Source organism: Botryllus schlosseri, chromosome 6 (assembly GCF_051294905.1).
Source record: "Botryllus schlosseri isolate E-star chromosome 6, Bs_hap1, whole genome shotgun sequence".
NCBI classification, from domain to species: domain Eukaryota; kingdom Metazoa; phylum Chordata; class Ascidiacea; order Stolidobranchia; family Styelidae; genus Botryllus; species Botryllus schlosseri.
Genome location: NC_137241.1, coordinates 30206514 through 30224669, shown reverse-complemented (window position 1 = coordinate 30224669; position 18156 = coordinate 30206514). Strand labels below are relative to the sequence as shown.

At 40.3% G+C, this 18156-nt stretch overlaps 3 protein-coding genes across 5 annotated transcripts in view; 2 read left to right on the top strand and 1 right to left on the bottom strand.

Moving 5' to 3' along the window:
- The window catches only part of LOC145440623 (unconventional myosin-VIIa-like), a 50780-nt gene extending 41946 nt beyond the window's left edge, over window positions 1-8834 (top strand). For all 3 annotated transcript variants that reach the window (XM_080318299.1, XM_080318298.1, XM_080318300.1), the window contains 16 exons: window positions 321-486; window positions 634-705; window positions 1097-1276; window positions 1445-1629; window positions 2335-2462; window positions 3354-3517; window positions 3969-4122; window positions 4812-4949; window positions 5179-5302; window positions 6063-6264; window positions 6633-6816; window positions 6965-7073; window positions 7132-7248; window positions 7620-7706; window positions 8004-8120; window positions 8463-8834. In XM_080318299.1, the coding sequence (XP_080174425.1) occupies window positions 321-486; window positions 634-705; window positions 1097-1276; window positions 1445-1629; window positions 2335-2462; window positions 3354-3517; window positions 3969-4122; window positions 4812-4949; window positions 5179-5302; window positions 6063-6264; window positions 6633-6816; window positions 6965-7073; window positions 7132-7248; window positions 7620-7706; window positions 8004-8120; window positions 8463-8546 (2211 nt within the window). In that variant the 3' untranslated portion in view covers window positions 8547-8834. The remainder of the gene's footprint in view (window positions 1-320; window positions 487-633; window positions 706-1096; window positions 1277-1444; window positions 1630-2334; window positions 2463-3353; window positions 3518-3968; window positions 4123-4811; window positions 4950-5178; window positions 5303-6062; window positions 6265-6632; window positions 6817-6964; window positions 7074-7131; window positions 7249-7619; window positions 7707-8003; window positions 8121-8462) is intronic.
- Window positions 1-18156, bottom strand: part of LOC145440652 (kelch-like protein 8) — a 328197-nt gene that overhangs the window by 84784 nt on the left and 225257 nt on the right. The window lies entirely within an intron of this gene.
- Window positions 11433-16732, top strand: LOC145440629 (ubiquitin carboxyl-terminal hydrolase 8-like). The gene has a single exon (XM_080318319.1). The coding sequence runs from the start codon at window positions 12000-12002 to the stop codon at window positions 15609-15611; it is 3612 nt and encodes a 1203-aa protein (XP_080174445.1). The 5' UTR covers window positions 11433-11999; the 3' UTR covers window positions 15612-16732.

Below are 18156 nucleotides of genomic sequence, written 5' to 3'. Positions count from 1 at the left end.
CAAATATGTACCTGTTATGCGACCACTAAGAATAGAACGCCAGTGTTATACCGCATTATAGATAATTTGCTATTTTTGCAAGAATAGGCTACCTATGTCATGGCACTATGTGTTCACGACTTCACAGATACGGGATTTCCAGTAACGTGTGTAGCTTTTCACTACATGTTTCGTATGCAGCGATACGACCGATTAAGGTTTTAATGATTCCGCAGTGAAAAATAGTTTCGAAACTATAATTGTCGGTGATAAATTCACTCTCAGTGGCAAGGACCGTCACTATTCGACCCGCCCCGCCTCAAATACCGTTGTTGTTGCAGTCCAACTATCGTCGCGAACGTTGGGAGCCGACCAGAGTTCAAGAAGAAGTGGTGACGTTTGCTCGTTTCAAATGGCCCTTGCTTTTTTCGCGCTTTTACGAAGTTTCCAAATTTTCGGGGCCTTCCTTGCCCAAGAACGAAGTGATCATCGCCGTGAATTGGACGGGTAAGGCTGCCGCCTGGAATATTGTGGTCTAAAGTTGGAAACTGTCGAGAAGTTGTGAAAGTGTGGTCTGAAATCGTAACTTGGTCTAGGAATGGACTTGAGTCAGATTGCTTTGTGACACAAAGTCTAACAACTCGTCATTTTCAGGAGTTTATATCGTGGACGATCAAGAGCAAGTGCTGCTCGAGCTTTCTTTCCCGGAAATCACCAGCATCGCAGGTACGGACCGAGCATGTTTCCAGACTCGGACAACTAGATAATTATCATTAGAGAAAAATGGCGGTAATCTAATTCTAATACAATTTGTGAAATGTTTCTAAGCCCTCATTTTAATTTGAATTGATTTTCTGATTTTCCTGAAATTGCTACAGCAGAACTGTATAGCTCGCAACCTTTTGTATTTCTTTCTAATTCGGAATTTAATTCAATTTCAGAGTTTTTGCAAATTCAGTAATTCTAATCTAATTTGGAGAAAACTGTGTAGCTATCATAAGTATCATTGTAATTTTAATCTAATATGGAAAAAGCTTTCATTCTAGCTCTAGTCAAATTTGGAAAAAATTGTTTAGCTATGATTCAAATTCTAATCCAAGAGATTTGTCTGTCCCAGGCAACCGGGCGTCGACAAAGACATCCGGGTCCAGCTTTACGATGTCGACGCTGCGAGGAGACAGCTACACTTTTACATCTGGAAACGCGGACGACGTCAGCGAACTTGTCGCCAACTTTTTGGAAGGGCTGAAGGAACGCTCGCGATATGTCGTCGCCATTCACAGCAACCCCAACAAAGGTACTGGTGCCCCCCGATACTGAATTATACTGTACAATCCATATGCAAAGATTGAAAAGTAGTTTTGCAAGTAAAAGTTGAAGCAGCCTAGATGTAAATAATTTTTCCCTGACTTATAGGCTACTTCCACTTGTACTTCAACCCCCTCTTTGTCTCTCTCTCTCTCAGCTCAACCGGCCTTCATGCCGTTTGCCAAGGGCGACCTGATTTACCTTGACGAAGCGGCCGGCCCTGCGTTCATGTCCACGGGGTACAGCAGCGGTGTTAACGACAAGACAAAGGAGGAGGGAAGTTTCCCGACGGACTGCGTTTACGTTATACCCACGCTGCAAAAACCTCCACAGACTATTGTGGTGAGTTGACAATTAGGAAAATTTCAGATTTTCAACATGGATTAGAAGTAAAGAGAGAGAAATCGAGGGAAAAAATTTGATGTAGTCGCAATAGTTAGCAACTGCCGTAGCTGAAATATAGCTGAACAGCACAGAATTTGTACGAAATTGGCGAAATATAATGTCTTTCTTTATCCTTTCTGCGCATAATCCCATCATGTTTCAAATGACTTTTTGACCCCCTAAATAACACTAAAGCACCATATATGCCCTATTATACAAAAGCTACTATATTGAACTGACAAATTAGCAAATAGTAGAGGCCATGTTTGACTTAATTTTTGAGGATTTTGAAAGCTTTTTCAAAATTAGACTAGAATTAGAATGATAGACACATAGTTTTTTTTTGGGAATTAAATCACAAATAGAATGATAGCTACAGTTTTTGCCAAGTTAGATTACAATTAGAATCAAAGCCACGCAAGACACAGTTTTTTGGGAATTAAATTTCAATTACCAAATCCGTAAAAGCTCGGAAATGGAATTCAATTCTGAATTTCAAATGCAACAAAAATCAATATCAGTTTGCAGCAAACCAAAATTGATTCCCATAAGCATGAGAATAGCAAATGCCTGTTCAGTAAGCTTGGCTCGATTCGCACTATACGGTTCATCTGTAGCATTTTCAGGAAAACCAGGAATGAGATTAGAATTGAATTTGTTCAGAACCTGTACATTCTCTCTCCCGCGGAATTGGAGAAGGAGCAATTGCGTCTGGCGTCACAGAGAGCTGAATTTGACGAACCAGCCGAGGCGCCGTACACGCTCGAGGAGTACGCGGCCGATTTCTTTAGGTATGTCTCATCGCGTTTGTTCACATTTACTGCTCTAGTTTTCGATAATGCTCGATGGATGTTCTGACGTGCTCAGTAACAATGTGCTGTACGATGCCTATTTCTACAGTTTTTTTGTTCTTTGTGCAAACGTGAGCTAAAATACCAACTTTTTTACTTTGATGGAAATCGCTAACTTCTAATTGTACTAGAGTAAAAAGGCATTATGTTACTTCTACTTCTACTCGCGCCAGGGTTGTAATGACTCGAGTCACGACTCGACTCGAGTCACGATTTTCTGATGACTCGACTTGACTCGAGTCATTTTTTCAAAATACGAAAATGACTCGACTCGACTCTAGTCAATCTGTGTATTGACTCGACTTGGACTCGAGTCATTGCGCATGACTCGAACCAAGTCATTGACTCGAGACTCAGACGGCCAAGACCGACATTTCATTGTAATTCCGAAGCCAACACACAATTGGGATTTCGTCTGTTGGGCTACTGGTACCTGAAAATGCGACCAGAAACTGCTAGGAGTGAGGAAAATTGGTATATTTTACATGCGAACCATTCGATATCACCAAACAGAGTTATAAAAAGTGGGTTTACCAAGACTCTAACTGGAAACTGAGCAGTCAACACAATGACTTAGACTCGGACTCGAGTCATAATTCCATGACTCAGACTCGACCCTCTGCTCGCTGCCTTGGACTCGGACTTGACTCGGTGGTGAATTGAAGTGACTCGACTTAACTCGAGTCAAAACTATAAAAGTGAGGTTGACTTGTGACTCGGAGCCTTGCGACTTGGTTACAACCCTGACTCACGCACCAACCATGGCTACTTTGACCACCTCTGTAGATTCCCGACAAAATTTTGTTACTCAATACCCCTTTTCCGTTTCAGGCCGGCGTTGCCGCAAACCATTCGCGGCCCCGTGCCCCCCACTCTGAAGATGCGTCGTCAGGACAAGCTGTGGGCGGCCAGTCGCGAACCCATCAAACAGCCCCTCCTCATGAAACTGGGCATGAGCGACATAATGGCACAGGAGGCGGTCGCCGCGTTTTTAGATATCCTTTTGAAATGATAATTGTAGTTGTCTAGTTGGACTAATCAGAGCGAAGTGCAGGTAATCTAATACTCATCTCATTTGTGAAATGTGTCTACGATCTCATATTGATTCCAATTTAACTTCGGGTTTTCCTGAAAATGCTACATGACAACTGTAAAGTATCTACAGACATTTGATTAATTGAATAAAAAAAAGAACTCAAAATCTGTACCAAACTGTCATCTTTGTATTGACGCATTCATTCACTTTTATCTATTCATAGAATAAAAATGAATCGAAGAATTAGTTTAAAAAGTATAGAAATAAAAAATAAAATGAATAAATTGAAATTCTGAACCACTGCATTTGGTAGAAATGTGACGTAAAATCAATAATGAATAAAATAATTAAAAACGATTGAAATAGAAATCCTGCCAGTAATTGCTGTCTGTTCCTTAACACTTTTGCACCTATCATGAAGTATATGGGCGACTACCCGTCAAAGCGACAGCGTCAGAGCAACGAGCTCACCGACCAGATCTTCGAAAGTCCTCTCAAGTCGGAAGTGCTTCGAGACGAAGTCTATTGCCAGCTCATGAAACAACTCACCAACAACAGGCAGTCGTGAGTATGCTTTATTGACACATGAGCATGAGCATGCGACGCTTGAGTGTTGGGTTGTAGTTAGGATTAGGGTCAGGCTTGAACAATAGGGCTCTTCAAAAATGACTTATTTCTCAAATTGTACTAGCTAGTTGATAAAATTGTTAGGTTACCTAATTTAAGCCTACACACCAAATTTGGTTCAATTCCAACCAGTAGCCGCATTGCTACAGGAGAATATAGTTTATATTTATTATATAAAAATAAGTAACAGAAAATTTGAGAATTTTCCGCTCACCCCATGAAAGTGTTAGGTTGTCTATAGAAAGGATGCCCACCAAATTTGGTTCAATTTCAACCAGTGGCAGCTCCTCCTGTAGCAATGTGGCAACTTGTTGTAATTGAACCAAATTTGTAGGCTTAAATTAGGTAACCTAACAATTTTATCAACTAGCTAGTACAATTTGAGAAAAAAGTCATTTTTGAAGAGCCCTATTGAACAAGCTTATACTTTTACATTCTTGTATCTAGTTCGTTAATGGTCAACTGACTACTTGTTTTTTGAGTAGTTCTAGTTCTTGCGTATTTTGAAAATGCCTTCCTCAACTGCCGATTTTGATTTTAACGCATGTTCGGATTTCATACTCTTAAGATTTGAGTATGCAAACATTTCCGCCCGGCCCGCATTATCACCCCCACCCCCCATTCAGATATAGTGAGGAGCGAGGTTGGGAGCTGATGTGGTTGGCGACCGGGGTTTTCTCGCCTAGCAACCAACTGCAGCCGCACTTGAAGAAGTTTCTCACTTCCAGGAAAAGGAATCCGATGGCAAACGATTGCGTTCACAGGTCTGTTTTATGTGTCATGTAACGGGCGCTGTTGCCAGATTATATAGATGAGTGGCGAGTGTCAGAGGTGGGCAGTACTTATATGGTTTTCAAGCCCTCACATAGTTTTTACTTTACTTCACTTCCTAATTACTACTTTTACTTGTACTCTAGTAGAAATTGATACTGCAAATTGTACTTGAGCACGAACGACGCCTACTTTTATCACCTCTGACTCATGTCTTTGTAGACTGCAACGCACGCTCCGTCACGGCAACAGAAAGTACGCCCCGCACATCGTAGAGGTGGAGGCCATCCAGCACAAGACAACGCAGATCTTCCACAAAGTCTATTTTCCGGACGACAGCGACGAGGTGATCTTTTGTCACAAATTTTGCTTTCTCGAAAAATCACCAGCAGACTTGTACAAAGCACCTATCTAGTTAGTTAACGGTCAACTAGCTGCTGGTTTTTGTCACTAGTTCTAGTTCTAGTGGCACATTTTGAAAAGTGAGTAGTTGTAGTTGTGAAATTTGCACAGTGATAAATTCTAGTTCTAGTTTGGCATATTGAAAAGTAAGTAGTTTTAATTCTAGTTGTTAATCTTGAAAATGTACTAGTTCTAGTTGCATATTTTGAAAAGTGGTTAGTTCTTGTTCTAATTGTGGATTTTGAGAAGTAAGTAGTTTTAGTTTTGGTTGTGAATCTTGAAAGGGATTAGTTCTAGTTCTAGTTCTAATTGCAGATTTTGAAAAGAGGTTAGTTCTGGTTCTAGTTGTGCATATTGAAAAGTGAGTAGTTTTAATTCTAGTTGTGAATCTTGAAAATGGATTAGTTCTAGTCTAGTTCTTGTTCTAATTGTGGACTTTGAAAAGTGAGTAGTTCCAGTTGTAGTTTTGTCTAAAATATGAAAAGTAGAAAAGGGACTAGTCTGAAATCATAACCACTCGAGTAAGTAGTGCAAGTAGGCGAAACCTAATTGAGTACTCTTAAAAAGTAGAAATACGTTTTTGTCTTTACTGACCAAATCTGCAAGTTGTAGCGGATGTAGACTAATACGTCACCAAAGTGGCAGGTGGTGAAGTACATGGAAGCAGCAGTACTTCCATTTCTGAAACTCACCATCGATCGCAGGCCTTCGAAGTGGAGTCTAGCACGCGAGCAAAGGATTTCTGCCAGAGCATCGCCAACAGGCTGCGATTGAAGTCCTCGGAAGGGTTCAGTCTGTTCGTGAAGATCGCGGACAAAGTGATCAGCGTGCCGGAGGCCGATTTCTTCTTTGATTTCGTTCGGCATCTTACCGATTGGCTGAGAAAAGCCAGACCCATGAAAGACGGTCAGTATAGTATGCGCATTAGCTCAAACGTAACTTATTTTTCAAATTTACTGGCTACTTGATAAAATTGATTAGATTTGCGGAAATAAAAATGCTGTACATCAAATTTGGCTCAATTCTAACCTGTAGAAGCGAAGCTATTAGAGTTAAATATGTAATTATTTTAAATATTACTGGCTATGTCATGAAATTGTTAGCTTCCACAGTGGAAAATAGCATCAAAAGCATTATTCCCGTTAATAAATTTACTCTTAGCGGCAAGGATTGTATCATTTCGGTAATCGAAAATTATCTCTCACCACTCTCTACTCTATTCAATAGTGTGGGTAGCTTGTTTTTTGAATGAATATTGAATAATGAATTTACAGGGAACATGCCAACTCTGACGTACCAAGTATTCTTCATGAGAAAGCTGTGGCTGAACGTGTCGCCGGGGCGAGACATCAACGCAGACAGGATATTCCATTATTACCAGGAAATCCCGAAATTCCTGAGGGGTTATCACAAATGCTCGAAGGAAGAGGGGGCCCAGCTGGCCTCTCTCATATACCGGTGAGAACAAGCAAGGTTTATTGCAGTATTTCGTTTTGTGTTCTCAGTTGAAATAGTTTTAGAAATTGCTACTTGCAACTGTGGCTGATTTGAAGTCCTTGGATCCGATCTCGAAGCCTTTCTTTTTTCACTTTGCTTTCTATTTCAGAGTCAAATTCGGCGAGGACAAAAGCCAATTCCAGAACATACCGCGCATGCTGAAAGAATTTCTGCCCACTGATTTGATTCGGACCATGTCGCCAGATGACTGGAAGAGAGTGAGATCTTATTTTAGTTGCATACAGTTGCACGTCTAACGGAATCCTTCTTTTCCAGCAAATCGTCTCTCATTTCAATAAAAACAGCGGGAAGAGCAAAGATGAGTCTAAATTAGCGTTTTTGAAGCTCATCTATCGATGGCCCACGTTCGGGTCTGCCTTCTTTGACGTCAGAGTGAGTATCTCTTGCTTCCTGTGCCCTCTCGCTGACTCAAGTGAACTTTTTCATGTGACTTGATTTGACTCGAGACATTATGCAAATATCGCTCGACTCGGCGTTTCTCAAATGTGGTTTGACTAGTGGCACGGATTGAAAATTTCGAGTCAAATTTCAAATCATTAAAATGCATTGACTCTCATAATGAGTATATTGGCTTTTTTGTAATTCATTCACGCCTCGTACTTGAAAAATTCGACTTGACTTAAGTTATCTACAAAGTCAAGTGACTTGATTTTAATCGAGTCAAATATCAAATGACTCGATATGAATTGTGACTCGTACCCAACGCTGTTTTCCTTGAGCGACTCTTAAAATCCTGTTTCCAGCAAACAACGGAGCAGGCCTTCCCAGAGAATCTCCTCATTGCCATCAACAAGCAGGGCCTGAGTCTCATCGATCCGAAATCTAAAAATGTGAGTCAATTGTAAATAAACAATTGAGTAATATATTCATATTGAAAACCGAAATATTTTCGGTTGACACTCTCCAGGGGTAATCGTCAGCAACTGGTAGAGAATTGGAAAGAACATCGTATATCAGCAGTGTTCAAAGTGCATGCAATTCTCTACTAGTTGCTGATGATTACCCCTGGAGAGTGTCAGCCAAAAATATTCGGGTTTATTTCAATATGAATATACTATTCAATTTCATATTTAAATTCCGTACCTCCAAAAGTATCTTGAAACGAACAATACCGGAACCATTTCTAGATTCTGGTGACCTACCCCTTCACGAAGATAAGCAACTGGAGCAGCGGAAACACATATTTCCACATGACCATCGGCAATCTTGTCAAAGGAAATAAATTGCTTTGCGAGACAAGTCTGGTACGTGCGATTTTTCAAATGCTTGAAATGACTCGACTTGAGTCAATTTTGTATTGACTCGACTCGACTACCCTTTAGTAGCTGACTTAGACTCATACTTGTCTCGGTGGTGAATTGAAAATGACTCGACTTGACTTGAGTCAAAACTATAAAAGAAAGATTGACTTTTGACTTGGAACCTTGTGCCCTGGTTACAACCCTGCAAATAGCCATTAGTTTTACCTCTAACGGCTGATGCAAATATTTTTTTTCAAAATGTGGTATCGTTTTGATATTATCGGCGAACCGATTGTTCTAGTTATAAGCGTTTTACCCATGTTTTAACAAGCATTTCTCGTGCAGGGATACAAGATGGACGACCTTCTGACTTCATACATCAGCCTGCTTCTCGCCACGATGGCGAGACAGAAAAATAGAAAATTGTAAATTCAAACCGCCGTACATTCCTGTTTTATTCTCAAAAATTGTCAGATCGGTGCATTATCAAGTAGCCATTAAAGCATTTTGATCTTGAATCGCCGGAAACAAGATTTCATGTAAAGCCGGCATCTTTACATATCCGAGGTACCGATTTTAGCCTTATCGTGGATTGCTAGCTCTTTCGTGATTCTATCAAATGTTATCTGCATAGTGTGATTATCGATTAACCTCTGTAATTCAACTCTTTGTGCAAATATATTACTATGAGGTTTAATAAATCGTGAGTTGTGAATATTTTTGTGCTGTGATCAATTAGCGACTGCTGCGAGTATTAGTGGCTCTGATCATTGTAGGCAGGGTAGTGACAGCATTTCGTCAAGCTGGTTTTGGACCCCATAGTGTGGTTAACCCTGACCGTAAGTTCTTCTGCAGATCATTTGATCATTACCCTTCATAGAGAGTTTGGCAACTTGAAAAATTTTCAATTTTTCCAAATAAGAGCAGAATTAGCATGATAGTTGCACAGTATTTTTCCAAATTAGATTAGAATTGATGAATTCACAAAAACTTGAAAATTCAACAACAAAAACCAAGTTCAGTGCGTATCAAATTAGGGTTCATTCTAGTGAACACGAGAATGTCTGTTCAGCAAGCTTGGCTCGTTTAGTACGATACCTTTCTCCTGTAGCATTTTTCAGGGGAATTAAAATTGAGAGCATAGAAACGTTTCACGAATTAGATTACCGGCATTTCGTTGTAATTAGACTACTAGAATTATCTTTGAAAACTTGTCAGTAAATTTGAGTCGGTAGCAGATCTGGATTTGAATAGAATGATATGGTCTTGTCCGGCGCGTGTGGCAAAGCTGGAGCAGTGAGTTAGCATGCTGGCTTGTACAGCCGCCCGTCGACGAATCTACAAAAACTAGTGCCGGAGAAGTTGAGAATTACATATACAAATCGAGTTTAGTCGGAATTTTCGTATTCGATTTGTCCGGGGACGAAGAAAGGTATTCACTTTATTTTCGCCTTGACCATCAATGGAACTGCGAAGGAAACTTTGGTTGAGATGCTCAATCGCTCATGCAGGGTTTGTGTATGTATTATTATCGAATGTATAATTCCATAGTGGCATTATCAAGTTATGATCATCTGAACGACGAGCGTGAGAGAGAGAGATAGGGTATTCTTTTTCGCCTGCACCATCGAGATGCTTTGACGACGGAGATGCGATACGGCCTTTATAGTAAGGTCATCTAGTCTGCACCCCCGGTTTTTTCTCCTCCATGCTATCCATGATTGCTGAGCGCCTAGCAGGATAGCCGCGGATACCAGTTTTCGAGTCTTTGGTCTGACCCGGCCGGGGATCGAACCCACGACCTACCGATCGAGAAGCCGGACGCACAACCATTACACTATTTCGCTCGTGATTCTGTTACCATAGCCTTTATAAAAGCTATATGCTGTTATCATAGGCTATGATTATAACGGCTATGTTCTGGTCTGCAATTGAGAATAGTCGGGTGCTTCGATCTTCGTACCACTGATAAACGTCACATTTCAAGTTTTACCATGATCTGCAAGCATATCCAATATCCATATAATCATTGATCGTTGTTACGAAAACCCAATCGGATTTCACACCGGATTTCCAGCTACATCCGACATTACAAACTAAAATGACGTGGGCCTGTGTCATGAATAGGACATATTCGAATTCCTCAATTTAGGAATCCTCCAATCCTCCATTTGTATTCGGAACCCATCGACGTCAAACCATGTACACTTGGATTGGAACATTCGACAGGAAAATATGTTTAGTTTATCCCCGATAACTTCTGCAGAGTAAACTTCAGTGTAACAATGGCTTCATGGTCATAGCTGCGAGAGTAAAAACATTCTGACTGGTGTTTATATTGCGATTTTTTATCATTGTCACCTTTCGCACCATACTTGCGCTATCATGTGACTTATTGTTGGCACCTCGAAATAGTTTTTGTTTATTTCCTTGGTTAGGTCACGTGATCAATGGATTTGTTATTCTCTGTGAATACTTTGCTGTTGGCTCGGAATGGCTCCCAGTTTTCGCTTGTAATTTTGATAGAATTATTTTATCCGTTCAGAGTTTAGATGATCTTTATCGGGATGATACTCTGATCGAGGCGTTTGCTATTGTTTAACCAGAGTGATTCTCACTAACTCAAACACTGCGACAGTGTAACACTGCGATACAATGAAAAAATAGGAAGATATCTACCGGGAGTAGGCAATTGTAGCCTTAGAAATCTGACACATACCTGGGCCTAGGCGACGTGAATAAGAGGCAAGCACATTGAATCTGAATGGACAGAAATAGCCCTGAAACGGCTGAAAACAACATTTTAGGTATTTGTAAGGAAAGCTGTATTTAAGCATAAGCAATTAAGCATGTAATTCATTTCATTCACAGGATCTTAGTTTGGGGATATGCCGCAAAATATAATCTGCAGAAATTGATTGTCTTGCAAAACTGAGCCATATGAATTCTCTGCCCGAAATCTATATATGAAAGTTGTAATAGGATGTATAGAAGCGTTGGGATATTAAAAGTGGAAGACATTTTCAAATTTTAGGTAATGAAATTTATGCATAGCTATCCTATCAACAGGGTGAACTGCCACTATATTTTGATAATCTGTTCAGCATACCTTCAGATACCCACCAACATCATACCAGATTTTCTTCTAACTTGTCTCTGTCTGTGCAACACCAATCAACCAGTCTAGTGCAAAATTCGATCAGTTTTGTTGGTGTCAACATTTGTAATAAGCTACCACCTAATCTCGATGTTTTCATTTTCTGATCTCTAACTACCACTAAATCGTATTTGCATCCATGATGGGCTACTGTGTGTTGTTTTTCTTTTCGTTCCTTGAGTTTTTATTGTTAGTTATCAACTGTTAAATAGTATATTCATATTGAAATGAACCCGAATATTTTCGGCTGACACTCGTCAGGGGTAATCGTCAGCAACTAGTAGAGAATTGGAAAGAACATTGTATATCAACAATCGTATCACAAAATATGACGTCACCAGCATGAAATTTCGAATGAGAGAGCGTTCAATGTACTATTTTTAGGTGGTACACGAACTCCTTTTGTTGACAGAGTTTTGGTTGGTGTATTTTGATAAAAGTTGATTCCAAGGCACACAAATGGAATTGTGAACGGCCAACTGTGATAAACTGTCCTGGGTCGCTCAGCTCTAAAGACTTTGTCATATCGAGCCTCCCGTCTACCTCACATCTCACTGTGTAACATTTTTGTTGTGTGATGTTGATTTGTAACGTAGCCGAATTATATTCTCTATATCTCTAATGTGTAATAATGATATCTAATATATCGAAAATATGAATACCGTATGGAACTTTCAATACTATTACCTGCCTAAACCGTATTTTGGACTTTTCAGTGATAAATTATGGAGCCTATTAAGCTCTATATAGCTTCTTCCGTCGGGGAGTTGAACAAGAAAGGTAATTACGAGTATGACCCGAGCCGCAGCATGAAAATCCACATCAATCACAGCGAGGCGACTTTCAAATCGGCAGAAGAAGCTCGATCGAAAAAAGATGAGGAGAGAGCCTACGTGCTTTACATGCGATACATTGATATTTATCAAAAAGTGAAAAAGTCGCGGGAATTCAAGAAAGATCCGACTCATTACGGCCTTCTTTTAGGCACGAGAAGAGTACTTGAGGCTGTGGGTCATGCTGAAGTTTTATCTACCAGTCTTAAAAAGCGTTATGATGCAGCAAAAGTGAAAAATGAAGCATTCAAAAAGGATCCTGAATCCGAGTCCAAGAAAACCAATGGAATATTACCTTCCAGTCAGAAAAATTCATCTCAAGAAAAAATTGCCAGTAAAATGAATATGATATCTCCTAAAGCAAGATCCATATCTTGCGAAAATCTGCGAAGAATTAGATTCGCGAAATCTAGCATCGATTATAAAGTTTTAATAATCGATATTCGCGACACTGATAGCTTCCAAATGTCACATATCCGGCACGATGATTGTATCAACATCCCGAAAAGTGTTCTAACTCCGGGCACAATATGCATGAGAATTGATAATGGCATCACAAATGCGGAACATTTGAAAATATGGAAGCGTCGTGCGGAATACGATCTATTAGTTATGATAGATTGGTTTTCTGAAGAGAAAGATTTGGATGATTTAAAACATCCGTTACGCAGTCTGTTCGATGCTCTACATAAATGGGAACAAACAATATTTCTATCTCGTGCACCTGTAGTATTGTCAGGCGGTTTCGCAGATTGGGTTGAATTCTATCCTCAGTTGACCACAAATCCAAAAATTGATGTTCCTAAGAAGGAAAAACCGGAAGTTGTCAGTATCACGTCATTGAGTGACGTTGATTTTTCGTCCCTTCTTTCTCCTACCACGAACAATGAACCTGAAATAGTTGTTGACGAAATTAGCGATGATATAACAGATTCCGCTGTTGATGAACCCAAAAAAAGCAATGGTTCACTGTCTGATGAACTTAAAATGACTGATGTTGATTTTTTCGATAGTTGGAAAGTTTCAGATGCATCTGAAATCATATCGAAGGCAACATTTATGAAGCAAGACTCCATTGAATCACCAATAGAGAAAGAAAAATTAGTTCCCAAAACAGGAATTCCAGTCGTAAACCGTTCCACAAAACCAGGCAGTAAAAAAGAATCTGTGATTGCGAAAGATTCAAATTTTGTTTCCGAGTCAAAAGACTCGAACCGAAATCGTGACGAAATATCCGATCTTGAGAATCGTCTTCTGGAAGCGAGGAAGAAAAAAGAGGAGGATGAACGGAAACGGAAAGATTTGGAAGAAAAAATGAAAAAGCTTGAATTGGCGCAGGAAGCAGAGAGGCTTGAGAGAGAAGCGGAGGACGCTGAGATGAAGAGGAAACAGGCCGAGCGCGATTTCGCGATGCAAATGCGGAAATTGCGTCCTAGTCAAGATTCTCCCCAAAATGAATCAAAGGTCTCAAATCAGGATAATAGTCCAGCCCCTACATCAGGGGTTGACCCGATTCTCATTCCGACCAAAACTGATAAAGCTCTACCAAAACCGGACCCGACCAGTCAGCCAGACCTGATTTCAAGCGATTCAGTCGCTACGACAAGAAAACTTTCTGCAGACGACTCCAAGGCCGACACCAATTCGAAAACTCCTTCAAAGAATGAAAACTTCCCAGTAAAAGTAGCAGAAGACCCAAAAGTGTCAAATTTGTCGACTGCTGTGAATACATCGATCAAAACCCCTCCGATTCCGCAGGTCAAACCGAAAACTGAACAGGACACCAAAAAGGATCCCGAAAACACACCGGTCTCAAATCTGTCGACCGTGGTCAAAAAACCACCAAAAACTCCTCCGATTCCACAAGTAAAACCCAAAATGATAGAGCAGGATGCGGAAAAGGCCCCCGAAAGTACTCTCCATCCGCAGTTGCCTAGCCGCGACACTAAACCTCTTGTACCTGTTAATGATACAAAGGTAAATGTGAAACCAGATTCTTCAATCACGCCTAAAGCAACTGGTCCATTGCCGGTTCCAAAGCCAAGCTCACAGCCCGCGAGTAATTCTACAAAGAAAGGAACGTCTGTTCTTAACAATAACAAAGTAACTCTCTCCACTAGCTTGCCCATGAATTGGGAAAAACGTTTGGACGGGAAAACCGGTCGCTATTTTTATCTAGACCACAAAACGCAAACGACTCATTGGAATTTGCCGAGTCACGTCAGCGTAAAACCACGTTCTAAAACAGTCAGACTGAAAGATGAACCGTCTACTACAAGCGGTGGTCTCAAAAGATCCAGTTCAACCCCAAATATTGCTCAACTCGTGGATGAACAACCCGTTCCTACCAAGCCAACAGTGAACCGTTCTAAGAAACCTAGTTTAAAAGACCCTATCAAAGATTTATCAGACAATCCCAATGTGTACGCTCAAAAACTAGCCCAACTACACCCTAACTATGGGGCTCGGGGTCCTGGACAATGTGGATTGTATAATTTAGGGAATACGTGCTACATGAACTCTGTATTGCATTGTATGTTCAGCACTTGTCTTCTGGCGGAGTACTTCTTGAATAATGTGTACAAAAACCATCTGAATAGAGAAAACTTTTTGGGGTCTGGAGGTGAGATCACTGATGGTTTTGCAATGCTTATGAAAGCGGTTTGGAGCGGGCAATTGAAGAGTGTGACGCCCCGCGATTTTAGGAATACGATCGGTCGATTTAACAGCAGATTTTCCTCCTATTCGCAACAGGATTCGCAGGAACTTTTGCTGTTTCTGATGGACGGTCTTCACGAAGACTTGAACCAAATTAAAGTTCGGGAATACAAAGAAGAACCTGATTATGATGGGAAAGCGGATTTAGAAGCGGCTAGAATGTCTTGGGATTTTCACAAACGCCTGAACGAATCGATTATTGTCGAGCTGTTTCAAGGACAGTTTAAGGCCGTGACGCAGTGTTTAAGTTGCAGGAAAACGTCTCGTAAATTTGACGTGTTTATGTATCTTTCGTTGCCCGTTCCGAATCGAGGCAGTTGTCAGATTACCGATTGTTTGGATAAGTTTTCGGAAGTTGAAAAATTGAGCGGGGATAATAAATGGTTTTGTCCGAACTGCAAGCAAGATCGTGACGCAGTCAGGAAGCTGGAAATTTGGAAATTACCTCCCGTGCTGCTGATTCATTTCAAAAGGTTTTCGTTTTCCGGACGGTGGGGAGATAAACTACAGACGAATGTTAAGTTTCCTGCGCAAAATCTGGACGTTAACAAGTATGTGATTGGAACGAAGGCGAAAAATTCTTTCAACTTGTACGCGGTTTCTCATCATTACGGGGCTACTATGGATAGCGGGCATTATGTGGCTACGTGCAAAAATCCAACGGATGGATCTTGGTATAAGTTTGACGACCACGAGGTTTCTAAAGCGTCTCTGCCCAGCGGAGCTAGCGCGTATATCTTGTGTTATTCTAGCTTGGGACACACAATGAAAGTGACGGGATCATAATGTATTGCGCTATTCTTTGATGCTCGTATAATGTACGTCTGGCCGCCTTGAGATTAGAGCCAGACTGATATATCTGATTTTTAGGCCGATACCGATAAAACGGATAACTTGCGCCTTCACTGATAACCCTGGCAATTTACTTTGTTCAAAAATAGCTTTGTTTTCCGGATTCCGGGGATTCACTGATTAAATTGCTAGGTTGCCCGAAAAAACGCCGCACACCAAATTTGGATCGATTCCAAGTGATAGATGTGAACTCACAGCAGTTTAAAAATTTTGAATTTATTGTAAAAAAATTTTTCTGTCAACCCAATGAAATTGTAAAGTTGTCTAAAAGCACGATGCTTAACAATTTTTTTTCGCTTCCAACCAGTAAAAGCGAAGTTATTGGAGTTTTTGATTCGCAAATATAGCCTGGATGGTGGGTAGGCTAATCCCAGAATAACTAATGAAAAACTCAACAATTTCATGGGGTTGGCAGTAAAATTGAATTTATTTTTCAATTTTTTCATCATAAATTCAAAATTTTCAAACTCCTGTGCGTTCACATCGACCAGTTGGAATTGAGCCAGATTTGTAATGCAGCGGTTTTTAAACCTGCTAACTTTTAGCAGGTAATTAGGGCTGGCTGCTTTTGAATTGTGCATCTTCACAATTACCGCAAAATGACACTGGAAGTATGTGCAATTTTCGAATATATATTCACCAAACACCTTATATGGGTTATTGCACCCAATTGTGACTAATACACTCGTAACAGCGCTGTAAATTGCAAACATATCCCAAAACTACTTTTTACTTTACAAACCACAAAGTGTAAGTAGTTTTTCCTATCAAGTAGAAGTGGAAGGAGTCTCAGAACATAACCGCTTGTGTAAGTAGAGAAAGTAGACGAAACCTATTTTACTACTTGAAAAAATGAAAAGTAGTTTACTTTACTGCTGGCGACCCCTGGAAAATGTTCATTTTTCAAACTGTTTATATTTATGTTTTATGCACCTTTTCTTGTTGAAATTTATGTGAGTAATCACACCGATGCTTATCTGATGAAGAAATCATGTTTTCTGATCTAAATAATGTGGTTATTCATTGATGATTTCAAACAAAGAACTTAAATGCTGCTTTGTCTCTTTATTCGCGTTAAAAGTGATTTGTTTTATGTCAGCAGAAGCGTTTTGGAGCTGCTTCGTTCGTGTAATTTTCATTGGAAACCGCAGTAGGGATTAGAATTGCAGGCTTGGAGAAAGATTTGTACGGACTGCAAATCTACCTCGTTGACGATCACCAAACTAGTTTTAATTGAAGATTTTGAAAAAGTGAGTGGTTGTAGTTCCGGATTTCGAAAGGTGAGTAGGCCTAGTTCTAGTTGCGCATCTAAAAATGGCTGCAGAACCGGCGATTTGAAAATGGCTCCGATACCGGCGTTTTGTGATGGTCTTACAGCCATTACTAGCTCAAGAGTCATCGCTAACGGGGGACGTATGAGGAATTCCAGTAGCTATACATCACGCATTGTAGAAATAATTAAAATTTATTGTCGTTTATCGAAGTTCCTACATTCTTGGGTAGAAAGTGTCCGTCCTTACTAGGTAGGGTTACCATACGTCATCTGTTAAGAGGATTTGTCTCCTTTTTTTAATACTAGAACGAACAAGTGGCTTTTTTGACGTTTTTCATTTTTGAAGAGCTGGCATTCAGTCAAATCCTACGCTGTTCGGCTGAAACTTCTTGACTTTTATTTATTTTATGTAGGCCACCTTGCCTATGATTTTCATCACTCATCTAGTACAAATAAAAAAGTTATACACAGAACTACCGAGTGACTTTTTTGACGCATTACAGTTCCATATTCTTGAAAGTGCCAGTGGCGGCTCGTCCTATAGGGCAAGTGGGGCATTGCCCAACCTAAAAATCTGTTCAATAACAATTCTTTACCATTTATAGACGCACAGCAATCTATATATACCGAAATCACAGCGAAAATCTTCTTGTCCTTTCGCTTGTAAATGCCCATATATAGCGAAGTCTCTGCGAAAATCGAATTCTCTTCCGTGTTTTCGCTTTGCGAATGCCTTGCCGGGGCACGCCCCGGTAGCGCTCATAACAATAAGCTTTCACTGTCTATTCTCTCAAAGCCGCGCTCAATAAAGAAACAGTGATTTAGTCTCTCCTATTCATAAAATTACCGAGCAAGTGGGGCACAATAGGTCTGTGCCCCTAAGGTGGGATGTAACAATCGAATCTATATCTGAACTCGGTTACCTTCATATGCGTTTAGTCGACCTTTGCTGGTATAGGTCGATTTTGATGGTGTTTCACACCATGATAATTCTTGAAACTTGGTATGTCATGTCGTGATGGTGGTATTTAACACTGTTCAAAGTTTCAGGGTTTCTACTTAAAGTTTAGGGTAGTAATTCCGTTTCCGAAGTTGAGTGTGTGCTGATCCGTGATGTATCGCAAACAGATTTTACTCAAAAGCCGGTATTGGTATCCATTGATTTTGACGATGTTCCATACCGAGATCGGTCATGACATTTGGTAC